The 15,093-nt window shown below is 40.3% G+C and overlaps 1 protein-coding gene across 4 annotated transcripts in view; it reads right to left on the bottom strand.

The window, feature by feature from the left end:
* KLF12 (Kruppel like factor 12) overlaps nt 1-15,093 on the bottom strand; it is a 368,523-nt gene that overhangs the window by 153,381 nt on the left and 200,049 nt on the right. The window contains exon 1 of one of the 4 annotated variants that reach the window (XM_019529800.1): nt 4,439-4,507. The exons of the other annotated variants lie outside the window; for them this stretch is intronic. Coding sequence (XP_019385345.1) covers nt 4,439-4,492 — 54 coding nt within the window. The 5' untranslated portion in view covers nt 4,493-4,507. Of the gene's footprint in view, nt 1-4,438; nt 4,508-15,093 lie in introns of those variants that run through there. 4 annotated transcript variants of the gene reach the window in all.

Genomic DNA, 15,093 nt, shown 5'->3' with positions numbered 1-15,093 from the left:
GGGGGTGGGGGACCATTTTTTGGGGGCAGCAGGGAGCTGTGTGGGTAGCAGAGCTGGGAGGGCAGGAGGCTGTGGGTCAGGAGGGGTATCAGCAAGGAAAGGGGGGCTGTGAGTTGGGAGTGAGGGGCACCAGCATGGTCTTGGGGGCAGGGTACTGTGGGTCAGGAATGAGGGGCAGTAGCAGGGCTGAGGGGGGCTGTATTTTGGGAATGAGGAGCAGGGACACTAGCCACCAAAATCATATACCCCCACCCCTTCCTCCCATGGGTGTCCTCTTTTTTGAAATTGGAAATATGGTAACCCTAACAAAAACAACCCAGACCCATTTGCCTTTCTGAGGCTTCTGGGGCTCTGTTTTTACCCAAATGTCTTGCAGTCATCATACACCTAAGTCCTTGATTCCTTAGAGAGGGATAGACCACATTGCACAAGTGTTTGGTGCTGACAGCACACGTGCAGTTGAATATAGGACAATGGTGATGCTACTGCTTCTGACCAGCTTTTGTTCATGGGCTTAGCAACAGAAGGAAGTGGGAGGCTTGGATTACAGGCCCACCTCACCTGGACAGATTAAATCTGTATCTCTCACCTCCTATTTATGTAGGTGTTTTAGGTATTGCAGTACTTAAGTGGACGTTCTTGAGAGACCATAGTGTCAGAGACAGAAATAGAATTCATCAGTTTATTGTTCCATGACCTTCTTGCTGAACCATTTTCCTTTTTTCCTTTTGAAGACAAACTCAATAGACTAGAACAAAAATCAAATCAACAGTGCTTTTAAATAATTTTCTATTAGAAAAATAGAGCCTGTTTCTACATAATGATAATTTTATTTAGGTTACATGCAAATGCCATGTTTGCTATTCATGACCGCAAAGAGAATATATATTAGCTTCTAAGTATTTTCAATGACAGCTACAATAAACAACTCAGCAACTAAAATAAAATCAGTCAAAATATAAAAGTTTTAAAATATCTATTTATAGTACAAGGTCTGTTACAATTTAGAAGAAAATACTCTGGGACCTTAATTTTGACTAAAATGTATTTGTTTTCTTTAGAACAGAATAGTGTAGAGCAAACATGACCACAATGTTAGTCACTAATGACATCAATGTGAATTTAGTTCAGAGGAATAAATTAGAGTTAGAAACATCACTTTCAAAGAAGTTCAGCAGTGACTCAGTAACTTCTGAATATTTCCTAAACCTATCTTAACCCTATGGCAAGCACCAAAATAAATCATGTCCTAACATTAATTTCAACTTTGCTAAAGAACTTTCAACATCACGCCAATATACATGAACAGAAAAGATATACAAAGTTATCAGGTATATAAAATGTTTCTCTGGGTCCATTCTGTGAAGTACATTTGCTCAAATAATAAACAGTTTTTTTATGTCCCCCGTGATAATATCTGAAATTGCTGCTAAGTATTGATAGGCAAAAAAACTATTTTTTTCAGTTCACCTGAAGTGCTGCAAAAATAATAAAAATTCATTTTGGGTCCTAAAATAAATTATCTTTCTATTAAGCTGAAAAGCTGTATTCACATTGTGAACACTTTAAAACTTTACACAACTGAAGAAAATTTGGATATCAAGAACTATTTTGAAACACAAAACAAAATTTATTTAAAGAACATGAAACATTATGAGGGGGGTTGTTTCTGTTTTTGTTTTCTGCTTTTTGATTGAAACAAATCAGTGAATGAATGTCATGCCTATTATTACCATGTTTTGGTTTACCTGAATTGACATTCTTCTGGGAAAGGTTTTACGTCTAAATCTTCCCCACTTCTGATACTTCATCATATTGATCATTTTCTACAGCCTTACCAAAATATCTAGCAGGGTCATTCATGCAGCAGGTCACAGAAAAATTGTATTGTATTCCATGCTTATATAATGTCTAAAAATTTACAGATAGATATTAAACAAAACAAAATTGCTATTTAAGCACACAATAAAGCTTAATTTGAGCTACTAGACCATTTCAACATCTGATTCTTAGTGTTTAAGGATCATCAAAATTCTAAATGCATGCATTGATCTCTTCGGTAATGCTAATGCTTTGCTCATCTGACCTGAGAAAAGGCCCCCATTAATTACTAATTACATTTGGTAATTAATTACATGTTCATTACATGTGGTAATTAGAATGTCAATTGTAGCATAAATGAGCAGGGTGCTACACTTGCACCCAATTTAAATTGCCATAAATAGGAAAAGAGCTATAAAAATGTTACACATACAATGGAGAATATTTTTATGGCAGATTTGTATGGTGCCTTAAATTTAATATGGCAGGAGCCAACAGCCAATTGCTTGTTGGTCCATGGACTAAGGCCACACCAGAGTCTGGAATGGTCCCAGAATGACAATCAACTGATTGTTGGTTCTGGGTGGAGGCTGGAAAGGGCAGGTCTCCTACAAGTACCTTAAACCCCACCAGCCTGGCTGGACTGCTGGGTGTAGGAGAGCCAAATCTCCCAGCAAGAGGAGCCCCAAGAGGGGCTTTACGCTTCACAACTAAACACAAATGTGCTCCCAGAGTTGCCTGGTGTGGGATTTTGACAATCAGCTGATTGTCTGCTTAGACATCTCCACGTAAACCAGATCTGGGACTGTTTGCTAAGGGCCTACAATCAGCTAATTGTCAGCCCAAGCCCAAACTGCACCAGGGCTGGTTCAACTCTTAGGGCCACAGCTGACAATTCAGTGACTGTCAGTCCCACGACCTCAGAGGGGGTGCTTTGAGACCAGAGCAGGACCAGAGCAGACAATCACCTAATTATCTGCCCAGCCCTATTTGCCACTGCAGAGGGAGGCTACGATTAAGATCCTGGGTTCCCTCTGCACTGGCAAATAGTAATGGTAAAATTTGGATCTGATCCCTAACCCCAAAACTGCACCTCCTGCTATGCACACGTGAGTGGTTATTTGCACTGGGGACAAGATCCCATGGCACCATTATAACATGTCTAAGAAGCCTAAAACCTGGTAAGCTTATCTGGTCCTTTTGCATATTTTGAGGCTTCAAACTGAGCAATGCATAATATATTTCTATTATTATTTTTATTGTGATTAGTGACAAAAAATTAGGACAAGCACACCAACTACTTCAGTGACTAGACAGGCTCAAATCTCTGGTTCCCCTGAGATACTGATACTCCTATTCTTTGTACTGACATGTGTTCCCAAGCCTGAATTACTTTACAGTGCTAATTACTACCGGCAAGTTTGAATATATTACAAATTAAATCCTTAGGATTTTTTTTCATTGAGTTAAGAAGGATATCTTTAGTTTTAATATATACATAATTGCATGTTATAGCCTTGAAAATCTAATGTAATAAAAGCAAAAGCTGTGAATTGCAGCTGTTTTACAAATGGTTTGCTGTCTCATGAATAAGCTTTAATAAATCAAGCTCTTTATGTTCTACCAAAGCAGAATAAGATTGTTTGTGAGGGGGAAAAAATGTGTGAACTGGCATGGCTATGACTTCTGTCTGCTGCCACATGGGGTAGGGGCACATTCAATTCATGCCTATAAGCTCCTGTCTTAAAAAATTTCTACATGCTCACCATATTTTGCTCCTAACTTGTCTGTAACATGCTTCACATCCACCTGCAAATATGCTCCCAATGGGATACAGGTGTTACAACCACAGTACAGGTTCTATTCAATTCAAGCAAAGCTAATTACTATCCCATACTCTGCAGATTTCTCCCAGCGTGGTGGCAATATGAATGAGAATTGCTTTCCACTAATGCACATGGCCATTCTAACACCCTTCCACTGTATATTTCTCATTGTTTAGATCGTTTGTCTGGTGTATTGTATGTATTTCCTTGCACGGGAGCAAGTTTATTAAATGTCACTCACCTATGAGGACTTTTTGCATTATTTCCTATGCAATCACAATTTAAGGATGCACAATTTTCTGAAAATGCCTTTTCAGAAAAGATTAGTGCCCATAACTTCTGTTGCTGAGAGATGTCTCCAATTAAGGTGGAAGTAACTACAAAATGGACAATTATGGAATAATCTACTATAAAGAAAGCTTTTTTCCTCATGCTATTAATCTGAGACTGAATTATGCCCTAAGTGAGGAAGAGTCTAACTCTACTTTGAGATTTTAAAAAAATCTTAACTATGGTGAAGCTTCCATTCATATGAATGTCTACCTGCTTGCATTCTGCTGAGATTGTGGCCTCAATAAGTTGTAGCAGTTTGTTTCATAGTTTAATGCAGCATACTACAAATAAAACTATTTTTATTAGCATTAGTTCTGCTGCCATCCAGTTTCCTTGAATACCACTTCATTATTCTCTTATGAGAAAAAGAAAAATGAGGGTACCACTTCATCTTCATTTTTTTGTACCCATTTATAATGTTCTTTCATACTGTCCTTCTCCTAGTAAATTATATTAACCTTTTTCTCCCCTCTTTCAAGGGAAGTCTTCCAGTCTTGTTCTGCCCTGGTCATCTTCTACCTGGCGCAGTGAACCTTAAACTATCTTCTTCTAAGTAGAATAGTTTCTAAAAGGGGGTATTTAGAGTACCCTTAAGGCCAGAGCAGTCTACAGTTTGATGATTAGGACATTCTCCTTTTACATGAGTGATGTGGGTTTATGAAGAATATTGTTTAATTTCAAACTTAGTATTTTGGCAGCTTATGATTTTTGCAGCCTGACTGTAATGTATAGTCAACTAATAACTAACCTAGTTTCTACATGGGGTAAGATTGAGAGCTTTATTATTCTATTATACTAGAATGTGATGGTAGGTTTTATCATTTTTTTTTCTTCCTTCCTTTTTACAAAATGACTCTCTCACACAGGAGAGTAAGGTTGTATTTTACTGGCTAAGGTTTAAAAGGTTGCTATTTTTTAAATGTGAAATAAGTTAATATGTATTTTGAAAGGTCATTATCTGGACTTCACAGAGCTAGCTAAATTCAGTGCTGTACTAAGTTATAGGATAGAACTGATAGAAATACATCTTCTTTGAATAGTGGCCCATTTTGCTCACTGCATTTTCCTGCAAGTAAAAGTGAGTTGTTTTTATCATTTACTTTTCTCCTTTTATGTATACTAAAAGTAAGATTCCCCACACTATATGAGCTGTGTTAGAGGCAAGAGAATAGGGGATGGGGGTGCATGCCTGCATGTGTTTTAGCGAGGAGGTGTATAAAAAGTTGTTCTTGTGTAGCTGCCCAGGGGCTATTACTATAGCTGAGGACCAGCAAAGTGAATATATGGCCCTGCAATGCCTTTGCTATGTGTGCTATGCGCTAAGTACTTCAGATCAATGCCACCAATGGTTTCCCTATACCAGAAATGGATTTTCAAATGACCAGACAAATAGGCTAGAAACTACTTCATACACCTTAATAAAGGGTGAAATCTTCTACAAGATATGATGGCTGATAAACAGGTGCAGCCTGATACTGTCAAAAAGTTTATTAAATATGAGAACGCTTAAGATGAATTGTCAGATTATTTATTCACATGAACAGCAGGAAATGAAGAGTTTTGACTGATATTTCTAACAAGTCTGACTTCAGGCATCTATGACTGGAAAGGCTGGCCTGAATGTACTTTGAAAGATAGATAAACCTTAAAATATCAACCATTTTAGAAGAAATGACAAATTTGATATACAAAACTAAACTTGTGCTTAGTTATCAGCTTACCTTTCTTGAAAGGACTGACAGTACAGAACCGTATGTGTGTACGCATACATACATACACACAAATATATATACACACACACAGAGTATTAATATAAATATATTATATCTATATAGGTATATGGATAATATCTACATATATTATGTAATATCTAGATATTATATAATATCTAGATATTATATAATCTATACATGTTACATGCATCTATACATACAACATGGTTTATCGCTGAAATATCAATTATACACTCAGCACATGACGTCTGAAATCACATCTCCATTGCATTCCAAAGGAATGGCTGTATGAAATGAAGCCAGTATTCCTCTGACTGTTTCTCTGAGTTCACTTTGCAATGCTTACAAAACACATATGTTCCACACAAAAAAAATGCAAAGCCTGCTATACTAGTTACGCATCAAAATGTCCACAAATATAGTGATATCTCTAAGTTCATGAGTGCTCTTTTTGGAATGATATCTCTAAGGTCATGTTGAGATCAATATGCCTCCTGCTTGAAACGTTGTGTATGATATGAGAGATTATTCAGGATTCTACACAGTTTCAATTACAAGTTGACCACGTAGTTTTAGGTTCAGTTTTAGAGGGGGAAAATAAAGTTTTTTCCCCCAACTCTAACAAGATAACTACAGAAAAAGACCTTGAACTGCTACAGTTCTCATGAAATCCTATCAGACAGTGAAATAACTAAGGAAAGAACCAAAGGTTTAAATGCACTAAAAACACTATGTGTTTAAACAGGATCTCCTGTATCACCAATAAGTGTACCCAAGGCTCACCATAGTGCCTTCAACTTAAAATTACATGACAATACATTAGTTTGAGCCTCTCAGACAGTCAGGTTTTGCCTCACAGCCCTGGTTTGGATTGCCCAACCTCCAAGATGTACAGTTTTGAGGAAATTGTTGCAGAATGAAGAAATTAAAACTTAAAACTGATCAAAACCTATCTGAAAACCCTAAAAAGAAGGGAAATCAAAGACTGGCAATGAATGCATCAGACCACAAAGCCTGAGCAGTTGTGTATGGGGTATTCAGATGAGTTTGTTGACAAAGGGGGAACAGGCCCTTTAGAGTTCTCTCTCACGCCTTCTGCTGCAAAGTTTAAAAGTTTGAGAGAAAGTCTGTAGTCCAAAAGCTAATTGTAGCAAAGGGCAGCGCTACCGAGATGAGGGCATTGATGGTAAAAAAGGAAAATGTGTGCATGGAGGCTGTGTTTTCTCTCAGTGTTGGCAGAATGAATTCAGCCTGGCCTGCAGGCTCACCTGCCTTTGGGAGTGAAAGCCTCCTTCTCCCAAATGTGCTTCCCCTCTCCACTGCATTGCTTCTGTTCCTGTGGGGGCTTCTCCACTGTCAGATCTGGGTGGGCTCTCCTCCACCTCTAGCTATCCCTGCCCTGCCACTAGCTGGACTTGCTTGCTGTCCACTCATTCACCAGCATGCACCAGGCTAGCATGACACAACAGTGCCAGACTAGCACCTAGCAGTCTACCACTGAGCAGCAACCCTGGAGGCTCAGTACCAAGGCCAGCCCCATCATACCATACAGCCTCCACGCTTGTCTGTGACTACCATATGCAGGAGCAGTTGGGCTATGTCCCTTTGTGCAGACATCCTGACCCAGCCTGATTGGCCAAGGCTTGGCCCAGCAAAGACCTACTTTGAGTGAGTATCATCTTATTTCATTTGTGACTGTATACGGCTGCCTTAAGGATCAGCTTTTGGAGTCCTTTCAGCTGCTAGGCAGAATAACCTAATCTGCATCATAATGCCATGTTGTTCTGAATATAGGCTGACCTTGCATATATGTTGACTGTAAATTTTAGTGCTCTTTCTGAGGGAGGAAAAAAGGTTGACCTAAAAGCAGAACAATATAACAGTCCTTTCCAAAGAGCTAACTCGCTGTCCTCAAACAATGGGTCATAATTCTGACCTGCAATTCCCTGAGGAGCCAATGCCTGTGATACTTGTCCTGGACATATGCCAAGATTAAACCAAATGGTGTATTTGTATGTGGCAAAAAGAATTAATGGGATTCTTTGATGTATAAGACAGGAGTAGCAAGCATAACTTTTGAGACCGTTTTACCTCGATGTGCTGAATTGGTGAAACTGTCTCTAGAATACCCCATACAGTTCTGATATGTATAATTTATAAAGGACACTGAAAAATTGGAGAGGGTACAGAAAAGACTCACAAGAATTACACAAAGGGAAGAGAAAATGCCATATATTGGGAGCCTTAAAAAGCTCATTCAATGGGTTTCACTTATCAAAAAAGAGATTGAGCAGTGGATTGATTAGTGTGTGAAAGTACCCTCATGGAGAGAAAATAGTAGTGATTAAAGAGCTCTTTAATCTACTGGAGAAAGATATAACAAGAACCTATGGTTGCTGAATCCAGACAAATTCGAATTCATAAGAAGGCATACATTTTTAACAGTGGGCATGCTTAATCACAGGGACAAAGTAAAGGAAGTGGTGGATTCTCTACCCATTAATGTCTTTAAATCAAGCATGGATGCTTGCTCTGGAAAATGTTAAACACATTTTTGGCTCAACAAATGGGTAACTGGAGGTAATTTAACAGCTTACATATATGTGTCTGACTAAAAGATCTTATTGGTTTAAACTCTGCATTTATATTTCTCAAAATATAAAGATTTGTGCAAATGGAATGGGGCTAAAATCTCTGCTCACCTGTTCAAAATGTCATGAAATGATATCTATGATGTTGCTGGAATTTAGTATTGTTTACTCAGAGACAAAAATACCTTACTGAATAAAAAAGTGATAATTAGAAAAAAAGAAATGTTATATTATCTGATGGCTACACAGTCAGAATGCTGCTGTTAGTCTTCAGAGCATCTTTCTAGTTAACATAATCTTGTATTAGTTGATAAACTGAATAACATACCACATCAGGAGCCAGCGGACAAAATATATAATACTGTACAAGCCAAATAATATAATGATCAGGAAAAGCCCTGCAGGGGCTATGTGGGCCCTGTTGGGGGGGCTGAAGCCCATGTTTGAGGGGCTGTAGCGCCTATGGGGGGGCAGTCTGTCAGCTGTGCAGGGGGGCTGTGCCCTGCGGGCAGGGGACCCACCCATCCTGAGCAGCCCCCCCCCCCCACAGTCTCCCCACAATCCACCTATGTGTACCACATCCCCCCACATCCCTCCACATTCACCCACATCCCCTCACCCCTCTTCCTAACCTCCTTCTGCAAACCCCCACATTCCCCAGCACACACCCTGCATGCCCAGCTGCCAGATAGGATTAAATTTGCTGGCAGGAGCCATGGCTGCAGGAGTAGCTGTCCCCACATCCTGGTTAGTGAAGGAGTCAGGGGGAGCTTTAACTGCTCTATGGTAAGAAAACCAAAGGCAAACAGGAAAACATATAGATATTTAGAATTCATTTTATTATGATGATGGAGATACTGGCAGGGTTCCAAATTGCTTTAACACTGTAGATATATCAATAAAACATTGCCCAACAGATTGCTGTCTCTCTCTCTCTCTTTATAGTGGTCTTTTATTTTAATTGTGGAGGAACATGGATTTTCGGGTATTTTACAGTGTGACTTGAGGTATTTTACAGAGTGATTTTTTTTTTTATCAGGGATTTTTCAGTTTTCAAATAGAGAACACTAGAATTCCTTCTGTGGAGGCAAGTGGAAGGTCCCAGGCAGAGAAGCCTGCTTAGAGCTGGCATCTTGGATTCAACTGGAGGTGGCTGACCTCCTGGCCAATTGGGGCCAGGAGGATATGATTTGACAGTTCAAAGTAGGCCACCACACTGGGAACATCTTCCGGGCAATAGCTGCCCAGATGGCCAGGCAGGGGCACAAATGGCAGTAGTGCTGCACAAAGGTGAACTCTGCAGCCACAGCCCACTTATAGCTGGCCCATAGGTGTACATGTCTCTACTGGCTGTGCAGTCTCCATCTGGGTCTGGCAGGTGTGCAGCCTTGGGACCACATGCTGTCACAGGTGGCAGCAGGTCACAGCTAGGCAGCAGCCCCAAAGGAACTCTCACGGCTGCTTCAGCAGTCCAGCTGGCACAAGGGGCAGTGTCCCCAGGGACCAATTGGCTGGGCCCCAGAAGATCCTGAAAGTGAGTAGTCTTGAGCTACTTGCCAGGGCAGCTTTTTGTACAGATGAGGCCAGTACAGGGCAGCTTTCTACACTGCTGGGGCCAGCACGGGTGCTGGCCCCAGGATCTAGCTCCCCCTGGCTGCAGATCCAGGAGGACTCAGGCAGGGTTATTTTGCCTCTAGTGGCGCAACTTGCATCACACCAAAGTACATGTCTGGGCATGTGCACTATGGCAAAAAGCCCCGGCTCAAATTTGCACTGCTTCTATTTGAGGTGCTGTAAGTGCATGTGCCTGCATGTGTGGATGTGCCCTATGGGTCAACATAAAAACAGCCTAAATTGAACCAGGACATTGATAAGTAGCCAGCACAAATCACCACATGTTAATGTCAGATGTGCTGCAGGGAGAGATTTCATTTATCAAGTTTCCTGTCATATTCTGCATGAACCTCCAAATGGATTTAAGTGTAGAATTATGCACAAGGACATTGAAGTGAACTCATTTGGCAATGATAAAGACATAGATGATGCAAACTGAGGCCACACCAGAAAGACTTGATCTAACCTAGCCACACAAACAAGATCATCTTTGCTTGTGTCTAACCTCTATCAGGGAATCTAACTCATAAATAACAACAAGAGTGAAAAATGAAAAGGGAGAAAAACAGGAACTGTAATTAGATGGATGCAACTTCTGTCTGCTTTCTTCTTGTATCTGGATTAGTCTTTGAATTAGGGTAGGAAAATGGACCAAAATACATCTGTAGTAAAAGGATAAAGAGGGGAAGGGATGTAGAAAATGGACAGTGCAATCATATTGGCTAGGGACAGAAATTACACATAAATCAGTGTAAATAATCAGAAACCAGTTCAAATCTGTAACACAACAGAAGTTCAGTGCACATAAATTGCTTTCAAAATGGCCAAAACTGATTTAAGATAAATATGGATGGATGTAGTATCAGACTTAACCAATTTAGGTTAAATTGGATGATGGAGCTTCTGTCCTAGATCCCCTCCAGATTCAAGTTCACTCATAGTCTCCCAGGATCCCATGATGCTTTGCACCTCCCCCACAAGCCACTCCCCTCCCCCGCAGTGTGGGTGGGCAACCTTAGCCCAAGCTGCCTGTTCCAGCTGAGTAGGGAAGCATGCTCTAACACTCCCTGGCTTCTGGCCTGGGCCACTGCAGGTATTTCCAGAGTCAAAAGCAAATGTCTGTTCACTTGTTTACAGTTCAATCTATGCAGCTTAAACTAACTTGCAAAGATTGAATCAACTCAGCATCTGTACTTAGCCTTAAACTAAAAGATTAAAATCCAAAAGAAGGAAAGCAATATTTAAAAGACACTATTTAGAACCCTTTACAAAGTATTAGAGTTAAAACATGTCATGAATGCTTTAACTTGCTTTTCAAAATAAGAATATTAGTTCCTTTAGGGCAAATTGGAGAATAGCAGGTATTAATAATATTTATAAACCCAAACTAGTGAAATAGTTTAGTTTATGCTCAGCAGAAAGCTTTAAAGTGACCAACATAATGGATGTATATTTGTTTAACTTCATTTAAAAAAAACAACTTTGCTGAGGTGGAATAAGGTAAACTGTGGGCACGTCTACATGACAGACTTACTGCACATTAGCCTAGTAACACTGTGGAGTAGTGTGGCAGTTAAATACCATACTAATAGCATACTGTAGAGTGTTCTTAGGAGAATGTACAGTACACATCATGAAAAAACTGTGTTGCGGCGCTACTGTGCAGTAACTCTAGTTACAATGCATTTAGTTAGTAGTTCATTAAGCTAGTACTAAACTACATGTGTAGTACCTAAGGTGCATTACTGAACGTGGAGCCGCATCCTGTTTGTATTAATGACAGATACACTTTAATAACTGGAAAATGAACAGCTCTGGCCTGCCTATTCCACTGCGTACATCTGTGAAATAACTTGACAAATATTCTATTCTATTCGGGGGTTTTATTTAGCAACCATTATTGCATTGCTTGAGACCCCATTCAGAGATGAGAATAACATCTGTCACATGAAGCTTTCTTTTTTTCCCTTTCATCTCCTTAGGAAGGATGTGGTTCATTTTTAATTTTTATTTTAGGTATATTTTAACTTCTTATCCTTAAAGGATTTTCCTTAAATTATAGAACTCACATTGTAGCCCAACAGAATTTGGGGCGTAGGATGCTGGCACCAGAAAAACAGCCTTGGTGTTGTTATTTCTATGAGAAGCATGGACATGGTAAACAATCCAGGTATGTAGGTTTGAGTTTAAATGAGAAGGTTGTTGAGTCAAATTTAAATGAAAAGGCTGTCAAGTCAAGATGCAATTTCTAAATAGTAGTTCCTAGTGTAATACATTACATTCATATTGTAGGTCATATTCTGTTTTCAGTTACTGGTGCCTAAATGCAACTGATTTCAATGGGTGTTGAACAAAAATAATTGAAGGCAAAATATGGTCCTTTGAAAATAACACCAGCTCTTTATGGTATTTTAAAAAAATTACAGGAATATATTTATGGGTTGCCTGAAGAGCTGTCTATCGCATGGCAAAAAAGTAAAGTCTGTAAAGAAAACCCATCAAAATATTTAAATATAAAATTTAGCCAAACATCTTCCCACTCAGTAACTTCTGCGAGTCATTTTGCAAGGGGAAAACACTGGAAAGGCTCTGTGATCTAGCTTTACTCCAGGCAAAGTATGAACTCTACAAGGAAAGGATCCCACACTGTACATGACAGAAAACCATAAATCACACATATCATAGAGAAGTAGGGCTGGAAGGGACCTCAAGAGGTCATCTCATCCAGCCACCTAAATAGCTAGAAATTCTTCCATACAAGTTAGCTAGTTTTTTTCTGTTTTGTGAATTCAATCTTTTTTTTTTTAGTTGCAATTTAATTAGGCAAGAACCCATCGTTTAGTAACTGTTATTTACTGTATATTTACACAGATTACCAGTACTTGCCCTGAAAACCTTTGTTGTCCTACACTGTAATTTATGTTTTAATCATTCACTTCCATATACCAGTGGCATCTAAAGCATTACCTACAGTGGTTGTTGCAATGTTTTCAGCGACACCTGAAAAGTTGTGCAAATCATTCAGGGCAAATTTTTTATACAACTCTGATTCTGCTTGTTCTCACAGACTTTTAGCAAGGAGTTTAAGCAGATCATGAGGCCCTGGCATACAGCTTCACTCCTTCCAAATGGTAGGATGACACCCTGCCCTCTTCAAATCTGAAAACCTACATCTACATCCAACAATGTTATGCTGTGATAAAAAACCCACAAAAGCCTGCTTTCTGGAGGTAATCCCTGGCTGGAAGGGTTTGCCACTCAAATCCAGCAATTATTAACTACATCACCTCTTTCCTTCTCAACACCATCTGCTTTTAGAACAGTGAGGGAAACAGTGAATACTTAACAGGGAGAAAACTGATGACTCAGTATTTGGCAGTTATAATCAGCACAGTGCTTATCTTGAATGATGAGTCACCACTTTTCATCCTAGCTACATAGCACTGGTACATTTTCTTTGCAGAAACCTCTTTCCAGATGGCACTGGTAGCAGGACAACAAACATACCTTTTGGTAGAAACAACTCAAAGATTATTCCAGCTAAAGTGGAGAACTGTGCTAGGAGTTTCTGCATGTAGCTTTCCTCATGGTCATCTATGGCTGCAAAGTTTCCATACACACACATAATAGTAACAAGAATACTAGGAACATACAGAGCTTTTCATCTACACAGTTTACAATGTTGGAGCACAGTAAAGTAATCCTAATTTCTACTTGCATATAGTGAATCTGAGAAACAAAGGTCAAAGTATTTGCACAAAGTCATATCGTAAATCAATAACAAGCCATGTTACCCCCAGTGCAGTGCCTTTCAAATAAACCACACTGGGCATGTCTATATGTGTGCATTAATGTACATGTATAAACTCTGGAGCTTATTGCTCCAGAGTTTATTGCTCCCAGGTGTGCATCTTCATGGACGCACAGCACATTGAGCTAGGTTGAAGCAGTCCCCGCAGGCAGAGGGCCTGAGCAGTCAACCTGTTAATTAATCTCCTGTAGACATGTGACATTTACTAATCAGTCAATTGTGCAGTAAACATCTCATGTTGATGCACCGGCTGTCTCCTGTAAGGCAGCTCTTGAATACCATGAACAAAATACTAGTTAAGGTGTTTGTAGCAGGGCACTGGTATGTGCCTGCTCCTTTAAGGGAGCAAGCAGCCTGAGAGGCTGCTTGGAGGTGGCCAAGGGGAGCTAATGAGCAGGGTCTCCTCTGATTAAAAAAAAAAAAATCCCCAATTTTCAGTTAAAAAAATGTAAGCCCAAACCACATTTTTCCATGATTAAAATGAAACATCACTATATATCTCTATCGATTAGTGATGTTTCATTTAAATCATGGAAAAATGTGGATTTGGGGTTACGTTTTTGTAACTGAACATCGGGGATTTTTTTTTAAATCAGAGAAAACCAGGATCCCTGCTAATGAGGGTCTCAGCTGACTGGAAGAGGGCTCAGGCTTGAGCTATATAAGCAAAGAGTTTGCACTGATCAGTTAGTCTTGCCTTGGTAGCTATGGAGTGAGGAGCCCTGGCAGTGGCTCTGAATGAGGAACTCTGTAATACAGGGAACAAGGGTAGGTACTGGAGCAGAGAAGGGCTTAGTTATATGGGCAGGTAGCCCTGTTTTATGTTAGGCCTAGAGAAGGCTTAACATTCTTTATTAAGTTGTCCTAGCTGTTCAGCCTGGAGCCCTGCACTGGCAGGCAAGGCTTACTTAGAGGGCCAGTAGGCCAGCACAGGCTGAGAGAGGGGGGTCAGCCAGGGGTTCAAGGGCCTAGAGAGTAGGGACCTGAGGATCCATGAGCCCCAGGCCCAGACAGGGCTGGAAGCATGATCAGATCATCCAGGGACAAGCAGGGATGAGAGACAGCGATACCCAAGAAGGTCCAAAGATAGGCTGAGTACATGAGTGTGGAACCTGGAGGTTCAAGAGTTAGGGACTGACAGACAGTCAGATCAGAGTGTCCACAGGCTCTGGGACAGGGCAAGGACTAGACGAGAGTCCAGGAGTCTGAGAGGGGCTGTGAGCCAGACTAGGGGTCTGGGAGCCTAGAGAGAGAGAGAGGGGGGCTGCAAGTCAGACCAGGGGTCTGGGAGCCCCAAAAGGGCCAAAAGGGGCCAAGTGTGTGAACCGAATATTGTAGTGATAACACCTGCAGACTTGGGGCAT

Source organism: Crocodylus porosus, unplaced genomic scaffold (assembly GCF_001723895.1).
Source record: "Crocodylus porosus isolate Cpor-Errol unplaced genomic scaffold, CroPor_comp1, whole genome shotgun sequence".
Taxonomy (NCBI): Eukaryota; Metazoa; Chordata; order Crocodylia; family Crocodylidae; genus Crocodylus; species Crocodylus porosus.
The sequence above is the reverse complement of the archived record's forward strand: the minus strand, read 5'-3'. Positions and strand labels throughout refer to the sequence as shown.